The sequence below is a fragment of the Larimichthys crocea genome, chromosome VI (assembly GCF_000972845.2).
Source record: "Larimichthys crocea isolate SSNF chromosome VI, L_crocea_2.0, whole genome shotgun sequence".
Classification (NCBI taxonomy): Eukaryota; Metazoa; Chordata; class Actinopteri; family Sciaenidae; genus Larimichthys; species Larimichthys crocea.
In genome coordinates, this window is record NC_040016.1 from 6,269,528 (window position 1) to 6,282,217 (window position 12,690).

At 41.1% G+C, this 12,690-nt stretch overlaps 3 protein-coding genes across 4 annotated transcripts in view; 1 reads left to right on the top strand and 2 right to left on the bottom strand.

The window, feature by feature from the left end:
- Positions 1-206: 206 nt before the first annotated feature.
- cfap107 (cilia and flagella associated protein 107) lies at positions 207-3,093 on the top strand. Its single transcript, XM_027279698.1, has 4 exons — positions 207-430; positions 909-1,019; positions 1,377-1,551; positions 1,833-3,093. Exons 1-4 carry the CDS (start codon positions 320-322, stop codon positions 2,105-2,107), a joined length of 672 nt encoding a protein of 223 aa, XP_027135499.1. The 5' UTR covers positions 207-319; the 3' UTR covers positions 2,108-3,093.
- Positions 3,094-3,364: 271 nt separating this feature from the next.
- Positions 3,365-6,600, bottom strand: klhdc7a (kelch domain containing 7A). The gene has a single exon (XM_019271593.2). The coding sequence runs from the start codon at positions 6,326-6,328 to the stop codon at positions 4,025-4,027; it is 2,304 nt and encodes a 767-aa protein (XP_019127138.2). The 5' UTR covers positions 6,329-6,600; the 3' UTR covers positions 3,365-4,024.
- Positions 6,601-9,986: 3,386 nt separating this feature from the next.
- igsf21a (immunoglobin superfamily, member 21a) overlaps positions 9,987-12,690 on the bottom strand; it is a 167,425-nt gene continuing 164,721 nt past the window's right edge. The window contains exon 10 of one of the 2 annotated variants that reach the window (XM_027279734.1): positions 9,987-10,196. In XM_027279734.1, the coding sequence (XP_027135535.1) occupies positions 10,120-10,196 (77 nt within the window). In that variant the 3' untranslated portion in view covers positions 9,987-10,119. The remainder of the gene's footprint in view (positions 10,197-12,690) is intronic. The other variant, XM_027279735.1, reaches the window with a different exon arrangement.

Sequence of the window (12,690 nt, forward strand, 5' to 3'; positions counted from 1 at the left end):
GTCTGGAAACAATTTGTGGCACCATTTTATCAATACGGAGTATACTGCTAAAAGGTAAATGTCATGACCTAGCCTTAAGGAATGTATTTCTTTTAAACACAGATGTAAGACATCTCCCATTTGCTTTCATGATACTCTGCTTACCTTCCCCCAGTGTTTGCTGTATCCATAGCAACAGAGCTCTTCTATTTCCCCTTCACTGCCTATGCCATTATGAGGCCAAGCGAAACCACCTACATGCTACCTGTTTGACTAGCTAACCATATCCTAACAGGGCTTTAGATTTCCCTGGTTAGGTACGTTTGACACCAGCTAAAGCATGTACCGGACAGGGACGACGGAGGATAAATGGGCCCAGACAGGCTGGAAAATAGAGCAGAAGTATGCAAACAAAGTGCTGTTAGGAAACTGGGCTGAAGAAAGACTTCAGGTAGGCATTTTGTCTGTTTATTGCCTATTTCACTTTTATGCCAATATCGAAATAAGAGGTTTAGATTTAAGCATACAACTTAAATTGAATGTGGAAACACACGATATGTGTGCCTTTTCATGCTGCAGATCCAAAACATAATGCCACAGCAGTGGCAGTCTGCCAAGGGTTTGTACACCTCAGTTGGAAGTCAAATCTATAGCAAAGTGATTAGGCAACCTCAGTTTAGCTACATCAGCACAGCCTCCTGGTGGGAGAGGCTAGAGCTGGAGACTAATTGCATTGATGTGAGGTTCGGCCACAGGCTGCTGCTTCAGGATCTGTGAGGAGAAATGACTTAAGAAATACTGTACAACAGTGCGGATCGATAGTGAAGTGTGAGCTTTGCTGATCCTTGTGCTGGGCTCATTGCTCAAGTCCCCGTATATCCCCTCTCCTCACTTCTCTTTGCGATGTCTGTTTATTCTGTCCAACACAGTTTACACGGGAGCCAAAGATAACCAACAGCACCAATCGCACAGACTACCGGCCCCACTGGGACTTCAAGCCAGACGTCTTCGAGAGAAGATCTGCCCTGCTGAGAGCCGAGGTCAGCCTTTAACTGCTCATTCATGGCATTAACACCAATTGAATGCCTGTCACAACCCTGCAAGTCAGGCCTTTCTTTCCTCGATTGTGGCCACTTCTGCATATATTTGGCGGCCAAGATAAAGGCCTGTGATAAAACTCTTTATGAAAGCAAGTTTCTAGTCAAACTCAGCAGTCAAGAAAATTGTGTAAAATCATCAGTCCTACAGGGCACTTAAAGGCTAGTTAGAGCAATTTTCTGCTGTCACACAGTAAGCCTTTTGAAGATTATAGAAAAAGAATGGGTCATGCCCTCCATATCTTAATCCAGTGAAGGCCAATACATACTATGACAAGACTGCTGTATATTGTCTTCCAGGGGCTTCCATCCAAGCTGCTATTTACCCACCATGGCCCACCATCCTCTCATTACTTGGTCACGCATTATGAAGAGAGCTATGGGCGTAAGCATGCCAACGCTTTGCCCACTCTGCAACCCTGGCATCCAGACAGCTTGACATGGCAGCTTGAGAGGTCTGACCAGCCAATTTCTGGTAAGACCACAGTTTAAAGTGCCATGCAACCACTGCCTGAAGGTACAGATTATACATGGGAAATTATATATTAAACCATGCAGTCTCAAGCGCTATGAGTGTAGAACAAGCATACTTCAGCGCATTCAATTTTGTATGGACAAAACACCTCAGCAGTTGTGCTTATGAACAATTAAATCTGGGTGGCCCCAGATGCCTTTTAGTGTTCTAAATCAGTCACCAGTGTAATTAATGGCCGCAGTAACATGGCAGTTAACTTTCTCTTCTGGGTTTCTTTACAGCCCTTCCAACCAACTTTGGCCCGCTGCAGTCCACAAAGCATCGTTTAGAAAAGCAGCAGTCACACCTCCCATCACTGACTGTGTACAGGTCAGCATACCAGAGGCACCCACTTAGTGCCTTCTGCCAGAGTCGCTCTGCCAGGACTTCGCGCATACTCTCAAGCAACCTCCATGCAGCCAATCACAACAACAAGGACCTGGATCTAAGACAACGCTCACTACTACAAATCCCAGATCCTTGTTTAAGTCCACATCCACAATCACAGCAGGATTAGAGACAACACTATTGCTCTTGAATTGCCTCACATGCTGCTTGTTCATTTAGAAGCTCTGCTCAAAGTGGTGCTGCTTTGTGGTTCCTCGTTTCTTTATTAGTCAGCTGAATGAAAAAAAAAACAACAGAGCAGACCATTTGGAAAATCAAAAGGAATTTAAAAAAATTGAACATGAGTCTTATTATGTCGCTGTGAGTGTGACTGTAGGTTTACTGTGTTATTGTTGTGTGGTAAATTACTTCAGTGTTTATATATAGGAATATGTGTGTGTGTCTGTGTGGGGGCTATAAATTATGTCCGCCCTTCCAGAGAATAATTACATGCAAATAATTACATGCAAATTCTTCCCCTCTCTGTAATATCGGAAACTCAGAATGGGCTGTTAGTATTACCCTAGATACTCCGTAGAAAAAAGAGAAGAATGAAAAAAATGTGTTGATGCTGAAACTAACCTGGGTATTGAGGCAAACCAGAAGCCATGAGTCATTCAAGGCAACACCTGAAGGGACACGTCTAACTCCCATTCCATTAGGTGTTCAGTAACAGGGAATCAAAGTGTTTAATTAGGAAGAATCAAAGATGCTTATGTTTGATGGTCAGCCATCTGCCATCAGCTGCCTCCCTTCTCCCCGTCTGCCTGCTGCTTACCAGTGCAGCTGAAGCCCTGTGTTTCACCCTCTCTACTGTGCTGCTGTGATGCCTGCATGTCACATGACGCCTCTGTGTTGTGGAAAGCCTTGGAGCTTAACATGTCTTACCCAAAGCACTGTTGTGTTTACCTTGTGAGCCACATGATGGTGCTATAGCAGCACGTCACTCTCTGGAAGCTGTCAGCATGTCTTTGAAGTCTTCAGCTTTAGAGTCTGTACAGTGAAAGACTTTATTGTAAATGAGCAAATAATAAGGGATTTCATATTTGTATCATTCTTATGCATATTTACAATGTTAATCTAATTGCTCAACACTTCAAAAAATAAAGCATGTGATTTAAGACTGTTCCCATGGTATTCTATCATTGGTTATCAGTCACACAAATACTGGAATAAACATTTGGCTTAATACCATTAATTGTGGATTAATGCAATGAATGACAGAGTCATAGATTTCTTTGTTGTTTATGCAACGATATATGACAAAAAAAACAAGATTTTGTTTGTACAATGAACAAAAAAATCTGCTCAGTCAAGATTAAAACAAATAGCCACCAAAGGAGAGTGACTAAAACTATAAAAATAACTGCAAGTCTGGAGTGTTGGAGCTTCAAAAGTAGTGACAAATGCTTTTAGGAGCAAACCTATTTATATTGTATGACAAACCCATTTACATCCTGTCATATTTAAAGAGCAACTGTAGATAATTGCATTGTATCCAGGCCACTGTGTAAGTTATATTTGTGCCCTACACAGTGGAGCAGTGATACATTATCACAATATTGCCCAATCTCTGTAATGTGTTATAGTTGAATGAACTCATTTACTCTAAGACTTACTTATGAATTATATTTACAGCTAAAGAGGTTAAGCATCTGGAATGATATAAAACTAACTTAATAGCAGGGAGGAGTGGCAAATCAAAGAAGCAAACAATTTACATGGCAGTGCATCCTGCATAAATCTAAACAAACAGTAGTTTGACTACCATTATGTGTCTAATACTTTACAGCTATTGCCAGGGACCAATCTCTTTGTGCAATACAAAATAAAGCAGTTTATAAAATAGATGATCTTAGTAACACCTCAAAGAAATGTCAACACACAGGTTACGATTTTGCAATCACATTTGTGTTTGGGCTGGGTTGAGCACAATTCTGGAAGCAAAACCTCTGCTCAGTCAACAAGAAACTTAATGTAAATCATGTACTTGTAGGGATACTCCATCACCACCTAATCTTATCATCGATGGAAAACTGAGTTCTTGTTACACACTGGTCTGCCGAGGCTTCTTATCAGTGAGTGAAAGGACAAAGGGGAAAAGTATGCCCTTAGCTGCAGAGAGGACACTCAAATTCTCATCTATGAAAGCAGGAGAGATCTCATCAGCCTCAAACCTCATGGTGAACTGGCGGCTGACACAATAGATTGTGTCATCCATCGTAACACACTGGAAGGCAGGGCAGCGCTGAAGTCGTTTGGTGCTGCACTCATACCACAGTCGAGCCACTGTATGGTAGCGGTACACACTGATACCCAGCAGTGCGTTAACATCAAACCGATACAAAAATCTCCCCACGACTACCATGTCTGCAGTTCTGTCTTTCCCGCCTACTAACAGGCTTGGCTTCCAGGTGTTGGTTTTGGGACTGTAGCGCAGTAGCATATATCTAAGTGTTCCCCCAGAAACAAAAAGCTCTCCATTGCACACTGTGACGTGATGTGCCACAGCAAATGTATCATTAGGCAATGGAGCCACAAATGTCCATCTGTCTAATCGTGGGTCATAGCGCTCCACTGAGGATAGACACTCCCCTCCAATGGCGTAGATGTAGCCCTCCAGAGCTGCCAGTTTGCAGCGGGGCCTGGCTACATTCATAGGACTGATCTCCTTCCAAATGGATGTCAAAGGATTGTAGCAAAACACTCTCTTTGAGGGTGTCATTTCTCTGTCTGTGCCTTGGCAGCCCACTGCCACAAATAAGTAGTTATCCATTGTGCACATGGCACAGGCTTTAGAGATGACCTCCTGTGGGACCATGCAGAGTGTATGCCAGGCGTCTTTGTAGTCATCATAATAGTACACTGCACTGGATGTCCTCCTGTGTTCTGTCGCTGCTATCTGCCCTCCTGTGTTCAGCGCCCAGTCTTGAGGGTCCATATCTGCCACCATGACAAACCTTCTCCCTCTCATTCTCTGCTTCCGGATTTGTTCTCTCTCACCAGCCATTAGCCGACCATAAAGGTTGGGGTCCCTGAGCACCTGGAGGTAGTTGTCTGACATGACTCCCAGGGCTGCTTCCTGTACAGAGGTCTGGCCATGTTTCTTGGCCAAGTACAGTGTCTCCAAACAATTACCCAGATCAAGTTTACTCTTCAAGCTTTCCAAATCTGTGCTGTCAAGACTTTTTGCTGGATGGTGTAAAAATGGTGCCCCTGCTACTGTCTTGAGATCTGCCTCCTCCCTCATATTAAAATCTTTGCTGTCTGTAGAGCTTGAGATCATAGGGTGAACAGAAATGGACTCATTGCAGGTTGAGGCCAGAGAGTGAGTCATTTCTGTTGAGGCTCTTGATGTTAGAATGGGAATGGAAAGCTCAGATTGCTCAGCTGCAGACAGATAGCTCTCCTTGCGTAGGAGTACAGGCCTTGCAGGATGCCTCAGCTTGAGGCTTCCCAGCGAGGAAGGAGCCTCAACAGTGCTTTGTGGTAAAACCAAATCACGCATAATGATGGGGCTCACAGAAGAAGACAATTCTGTGAGGCTGCTGCCACGACTTCCAAACTCCCCTGGCTGTGACTCAGAGTTCCTCTCAAACTGACCATGCACAGTATTTGAGTCTGTAATAGAGTGAGAGGAAGACTCAACATAATAATCATATATCTTTCCACGCACAATCTGATCTCCTGTTCCTTCCAGCACCACGTTAGCATCCTCCACTTTGATCTCTGCCTTGGAGAGGAAGCTGGAGTAGGCCCCCTGGCGTTCCAAGTCCTGCCTTAACTCCCTGCCCACACCTACACATCCCTCCAGCTTCTGCAAAAAGCAAGGGGAGCGGCGCCCCGTTGTACTGGCCATCCCACTCTCTGTTGGATAAGGAAGGTTCAAAGCTGATCCAAATGAAATATTACTGGTGGAAACCTTTGCCTCCTTCTGACGAGTGAGCATCTCTCCTTTCAAGCTGCTGTCTTGGTTACTAAATGCATTCTGACTCTTCTCAGCTTGGCATGGATGAGCTTCTATTGGTGGTTCCTTGGTGCTGTCAGATGTCCGGTAATCAGTGGTGGAGTCCGTGTGCAGTTGTCTGGGTTGGTTACCTCCACCATCTGTTTCATGTTTTGGTGAGTTCTGGCATCGTAGTGTTGTCTTGCAGTTTTGACAGGTTGCATTTTCTTTCTCTTGTTGGCTTGTCCCTTTGTTGTCTTTTACACAGACCTGAATTTTCTTGTCATCTCTGGAGCTGTAGAACCTGTAGGCCCAAGAAACCAGCAGCACCGCAGCCACAGACAGACTCAGTTTCAACAACAGCTGCATGTCGAACTGTACTCCCAAAAGTTCTGCAATGGGCATGGCTGGAGCAGTAATGGTGGCGACAATTGGTTGACTGATCCTATTGAATGTTATTGTCGATGCGTCTCAGCTGACGGTAGCATGCTGTCTGGTTTTCATTGTAAAAGAGCTGCTGTGATCTGATGACTGCGCCTCTTGCCCAAAGGATCAAGTGTAAAATGATACCTGTAGAGGTACTATTTGCATCCCTGGCTCTGCAGAGGCGGAGCACTCCTTATGCACCACCTGTGTTGAGTCGCAGATTCAATAACCTCATACAGAATATGTAAATAACCCAAGATCAATATTTGCTTAAGCAATTTGCTGAGTCATCCAGGCTTTTCCCATAACCATCCAAATGTTATCCAAGAACTGTGCTGAAAAACTAAATATATTTTAATTCTAACTTTGTTTGAGCTCTGCTATTGCATCATTTGCTCTGTGTTTATGTGAATCATGTTTTATTATGCCAATTTCTGAAAATGTCCGGAAAAGTATTTTGATAGATCACACTCCTTAACTTGCTCAAACACACGACCAAACACATGACCAGAGCTGCAGGAGGAAACAGTGGTTTGAATAAGGGGTGGGGAGTGATGATAGGTGACATTTATCAAATACTTAATAACCAGGATACATCTGTTTGCACAGCCATACCACAGATCAAAGGTCCTTTTCCGTGCCTGAGCAGATGCTTAAATTACTCTCTCTAAAGGAAAGCCGAGGATTGCTGTCAAACAACAAAATGGCAGGCAGTCGCTTGGTATTATAAACACAAAATAAATAATAGAGATAACCGTCTGAAGAATGCCAAATGGAAAGAGTGCCTACAGAGAAAGCTGACAGTGTCATTCATTTCCATACAGTATACTGAGATGCAAACATACATATCTGTCACATGGGAGTCATGTCACTCAGTTGCTGCTGACAGGCTGTTGCTGATAACATACTTCAGCGAGGCTGTGGTCAACAGCAGAGCAGTGTTTATTTTAATAGCACTCTGTGGAGCGTTTTAAAGGTGCATCACATGAAAAGGCATATGCAGGGTGTGTCAGGTGTCCTAGCTGACATGGGCACTGTTTGGTCATCCGATAGCCGAGCCAGCAGACGACATAAAGGAAACCAGAGTCTGCAAGCATTGTGGACTACTGAATAATTCACAGATGGGCCAAAGAGGCAGCTTCTTAGCCTCACCACTGCTCCCAGCTCAGGTGAACTATTCAGAACATGGCTGAGAAAAAAAGCATGATTGTCAGCCATGTGCAGTGTCGTATAAAGGCATTTTCATCTCTTCTTAAACCATCCGTGATAGGTGCGCAACATGCGACTGAGCAAGAACAGAAGCCACAAAAGACACTGCTTTTCCTGTAGAGGCAATGCAGATTAGTGAAGCATGGCAGGCAGAAGAGGGATGTAGTCAGTTAAATACAAAAAAAAACGAATGTACATTTTTACATTTACATTTTTTGAGTCATCAATTTGTTAAGGAAATAAAAGAAAGACTGATAAAGCTCCGGTGATTCAAATTTTATCCATAAAGGTCATCCAACCTTCTCACAAATAAACCTAAACAGCACTGACTTACAATGAGCAAACAAAGGTACACACACAAACTTGCGCTAGTTTTCACATTGATGTCCCTATAATTAAGGACAATTATCACTGAAGGGAACAATTAAATGCTAATGCCATGGCTAAAATAGGAAGTCTTTCTGCCACATGAAGCCATGTATTTAAAAAGGGTCATATTTATTGCCTTTTGGATTTTTTTTTTTTTTTTGGCCAAGGACAGCTTAGATTTCATTTGAAGGATTGTTTGAAAGTTACATGAAGTGTTCACATACATAATTAAGTTGTGGACATTGGCAATACACACATTTGTAATAACCAAAATACACTCACACAAATGCAAAGTTGATGATTATATGAAGACAATTTGCACATTACTAATGCATTCGATATCACAATGGACCTGTTTTTCTCTCTTGAATGTGAAGTGTGAAAAAAGCATAAAAAAAAAAGTAAAGAAGTGCTCCTTGAATCTAAATTAAAATGATAGCTGAGTTATAATGCTATACAGTGGGTGGACAAGAATTCATGCCCCTTGCTTCCCTCACTGGAAAAAAAATTAATTCAAAGCGCATATGACTGTCTGTTAATAATGTTTGTGTTATGCAGCTCTCATCTCCAGAATCCAGGAATATGGACGTACTTTGGCAAGGTGATCCGATATCCCAAACGGATAGGTCTATCCTTTCTATTCGACTAAGCTTTAAAAATGCTTCCTCTTACCTCTCACCTGATTTAAACCTTAATCCCCTAGTACATGTAGTGTCCTCAGAATAGCTTAAATTGCAATTCTTGTGAAGTCCAAAAAATACAGGATTAGTCTGCATTAAGCTCCTTTTCACTGTAACAACAGCAATGTCAGAATATCCTTCAAATCATGTTCAGTTCAGTACAATCAGAAATATCTGAAACAAAGTCATATTTGGAGCTTGCATGTCATAAAAATGAGTCCTGTAGGAGTGTGCAATAACCTGTACGAGCATCAAAAAAGATTGAATGAAGCACATATACTGCTGAACATGTCGAATACAGTGTTACAAGTAAAGTCAAGGCTTTTAAGTTTTATCATCTCTCCATTTTAATACAGGTGAAATGAAACAAATGCAACAACCCTGTTTACACACGCTGCCTCAGGTGAGCACCTCCCTGGAATGGCGGCTAAAATGATCCTACTAGTACTGTAAATGTCTGGGTAAGAGTTACGTATTGTACACAATGTAGGTCACTTAAGATAGTATGTCACAAGTAAATAACTTGATTACAGGCCAGTGACAATGAGTTGCAGTGCTGTCAATTGTAACACACCAAAAGGAGAAAGAATCTTTGAACGTCACATGCACCACAACTCCAAAACAGCAGACATATGTTTGATTTATTTTTTTTTACTCTGTTCTTGGAGACCTGCCATATAGATATAAAAAGCCCAAATGAGAAACAGAAAGGCTGTTAACGTGTCTGTCCTTTCAGCCAAGAATTATCTCTGAAAACAGTGTTGAATGACGTACAAACAAAAGTGGAGAAGTGTAAACTCCAGCTGTCTCAGCAACCATTCCTCACCATAACCCATATAACCTCTTTAATTATTTTCAATATTTACACTGATGTACACAAAATACACTCAAAAAGGAGATTTTTTTTTCTAGTTTCTCAATGCAATTAAATCCTCTTGTACATTCCGAGCCATCAGAAAAAAGTAATACGTGTATATTAATAAAAAAAGAATGTTCTCTTGGAGCATCTGCGTTTGTTCCCCACATTGTTTATCAGCTTGTTGCTAATCAGGTGCATCCCAGGACATGTAATAGACGGGTGTGGTTGACATGGTGGCACAGCCTAAGCCAGTTCCACTTTTCACATTTCAGTCAACACCAAAATGACATTTTGACCCATCAAAATAAAATCCAAATGCTTTTTTCTTTTTCCGTTTCAAATCAACTGATTTTATTGATCAACAGGCAGACGTGGGACAAGAAACAAAAAAGGGTGTAACTGGGCAGGGCTATATAGGAGGTGGTTTTTGTCATGTTCATCATGTTTGTTCTTTTATCTTGGTTATTATTTTTTGTTACAAAAACAGTGCCGCGCCATCCTGTGGTCGTACTGTTTCCTGATCAACTGACGCATGGTGGGCCTCATGATGACTGGAGAAGGCTTGCAGGATTTGTGGAATGTGTGTGTGTGGAAGTTGTGTAACAAGGGCAAGTATGTATGTGTGTGAGTGAGAGTGTCTTGGGTGAGGGGTTTCACGTCAGTTCCACTGTCACTGTGAGGACAAGTGCCATCCATGTTAGTCCAAGCATGTCCATGCGGGAGGCTCCATCTACAAACACCAAAGAGACATTCAATCAGACAAGGACACCCTTCCTCAGTCTTCTATTGATCAATCAGAAAGTCAGTTATGACACATAATCTTATTTAAACACAATGAATGTGATTTAGTGTCAAGTTACCAGGTATTTTTCATTGGTTGTTTTAAAGTAAACCACAATGTAACTGTTTACTCTGAATAAGGTGCATTGTATTTTGGTCTCTATAAAAATGTTTTGTGACTCATGCTTTAATTCTATTTTTTGATCTAGTTCTTGTGAAGATCAATTTATTTTCTCATAATAATTTGCAGATCATTTCTATATTGGTCCACATAAAACAAACAAAACAAAACAAAACTTTCAATATGACACATCTCAACATCCGTTAGGCAGATTTTTTTTGCACTTAAAATACTATAACATACTTGTGACTTGATGTCACATTTGTTTCTTCGAGATATGGTCACTTGATGACAGTCATGCTAATGATAATGACACCAGTCAGTTTATTTATGTTGCCTAATATCACAAGGAGCTTCATAATCTGTATAGCATTTGACACCATGCATACTTAGACCCACTATTTTTGGATCACAAACCCTCCCCTTTAACAAAACAAAGCAAAACAAACAAACGTTATAAAATTACAGAATTACAAAATGGATAATCGGGATGACACAATTATTGAAAAGAATATGGATTCTGGAGAATGTTAACATCTATACACAATAGGACTGTGATAGGGGACTGTAGCACTCTGCCAGGGTGTCCTTGAACATTTTCAGATTCATTCATGTAAATTATATATAAAAAAATATCTTTACACAAGTCTGATATCTACCTAATATATTTCTCGTGTTGTTCTATCACATAAGACTATAGAAGAGTAAAACATAAGGATATTTGAGGCTATTCCAAGCGACATACATGAGAGGGTTTAGGGTATTTTCTCTGTCTCGTAAAGGGTCTTTCACTGAAAAGAAATTGAGAACCACTACACGAATGCACAATATTGTCCCCACATGGGCCTTTGGTGTGGTTCAGGCTAACACAGATACTCTTTGTTTTCTAAATTGCGACACCTCAGATTAAAAAATAAAATAAAATAAAAGAGTCAGAGTGACGCCCTGATTTTCATTAATATATATATATATATATATTGCACTTGTTCTAATGCCCACAATGGGGATGCTAGATTGTAAGGGAGAGAGATCATCAGAGACAGCAGCTTTACACTGCCATTGTTTTCTGTAGCTCCCTCAGGGATACCTTACAGAAAGGGCCGTGGAACTGGAGCCACTGTGGAGGAAAATGTATGACTGACTGTGGGTGTGGCCTTGCTGACATAACCAACAGTTTGCTTAGACTGTGCCAAGATTATGGCTTCACCAACAATCACAATGTTACTCAGACCACATCAGGGTGTGGCTAGACTCATTTGATTCAACATTTGATCTGGTAGCAGTTAGAGCTGTCATCTAATTCAATCCAGTAATTCAGGATAATAAAATGTAGCCTGGGATGCTGAGAGATGTTGATTTTATTATTGTGAATATATAAGCAATTGGATCACATTTTTGTATTATTGTTTAAATGAAACTATCAAATTTCATAATGGTCCCCAAGTGAATGCAAATCTCTACAGAATTATCTAATCTGACATTTTGTATATTCCATTCTGTTTACGCAAGTCATACAACATTAGACAATAACAACTGGATCTTCTCAAGAAGTATCTCATTCTGTAATGGGCTCATCCAACCATAAGATTATCATCTGAGGTCCCTTTCCAGTCTACAATCATAGATGCGAGTCGCTCAGCCATCTGTTCGCCTTCAGTTTTTGGCTCAGACCTCATTGCATTTCTGCCAACCTGAATTTGAACTGGGACTGATTTCAGTGGCAACATGCTCTTTTTAATAAAGGATGACTCTACCTCAGTTGTGCTGGACCAAAATGCCAGCTGAGATCATAATGCTTTTTTTTGGATATCGCTACATGACTGCTTTGACTCCAGAGAAGTTTTAAGTTAAATAAGCTGCCGTTACAAACCTGCTTGATATTTCTGACTGTGTCTATGACACATCTGTTTGTACTCCTACCACTTTGGTTCCAGTCTCTGATCTGACCTCTGTTGTAAAAGAGGATTTAAATTTAAATATTGTGTGGGACTGTGGAAAATGACAGATTTAGCATAGCTGCCAAAAAAAGAGAAAATGCAGATAAATTGTTTTTAATCTCTTGTACTTATGGTTTATGAATACAAAGTCCATTAGTTGAGACTTTGTTACTTGTAATGAATTTTGCTTTATGATTTTACAACTGTCTCTCAGCCACAATAAGGTGACAGCCCCAAACTTTTGACACTTTCACCCGCCTAGGCTGACAGGCACAGTGTTATGCAGCAGAGAACATGTCACATTTTTGTCTTCAATTTCACTCATCTCTTAAATTTTGTTCATTGCCATACAGTGCGGCTTGACAAGTTGTCTGGGAGACTAGAAT

Bases quoted from the DNA above. Each gene is read 5' to 3' on its own strand.
- cfap107 (XM_027279698.1), top strand. From the start codon at position 320: ATGTACCGGACAGGGACGACGGAGGATAAATGGGCCCAGACAGGCTGG. The intron at 1,020-1,376 runs GTCAGCCTTTAA...ATTGTCTTCCAG, and splicing joins CTGCCCTGCTGAGAGCCGAG to GGGCTTCCATCCAAGCTGCT. The intron at 1,552-1,832 runs GTAAGACCACAG...GTTTCTTTACAG, and splicing joins GTCTGACCAGCCAATTTCTG to CCCTTCCAACCAACTTTGGC.
- klhdc7a (XM_019271593.2), bottom strand. From the start codon at position 6,328: ATGCCCATTGCAGAACTTTTGGGAGTACAGTTCGACATGCAGCTGTTG.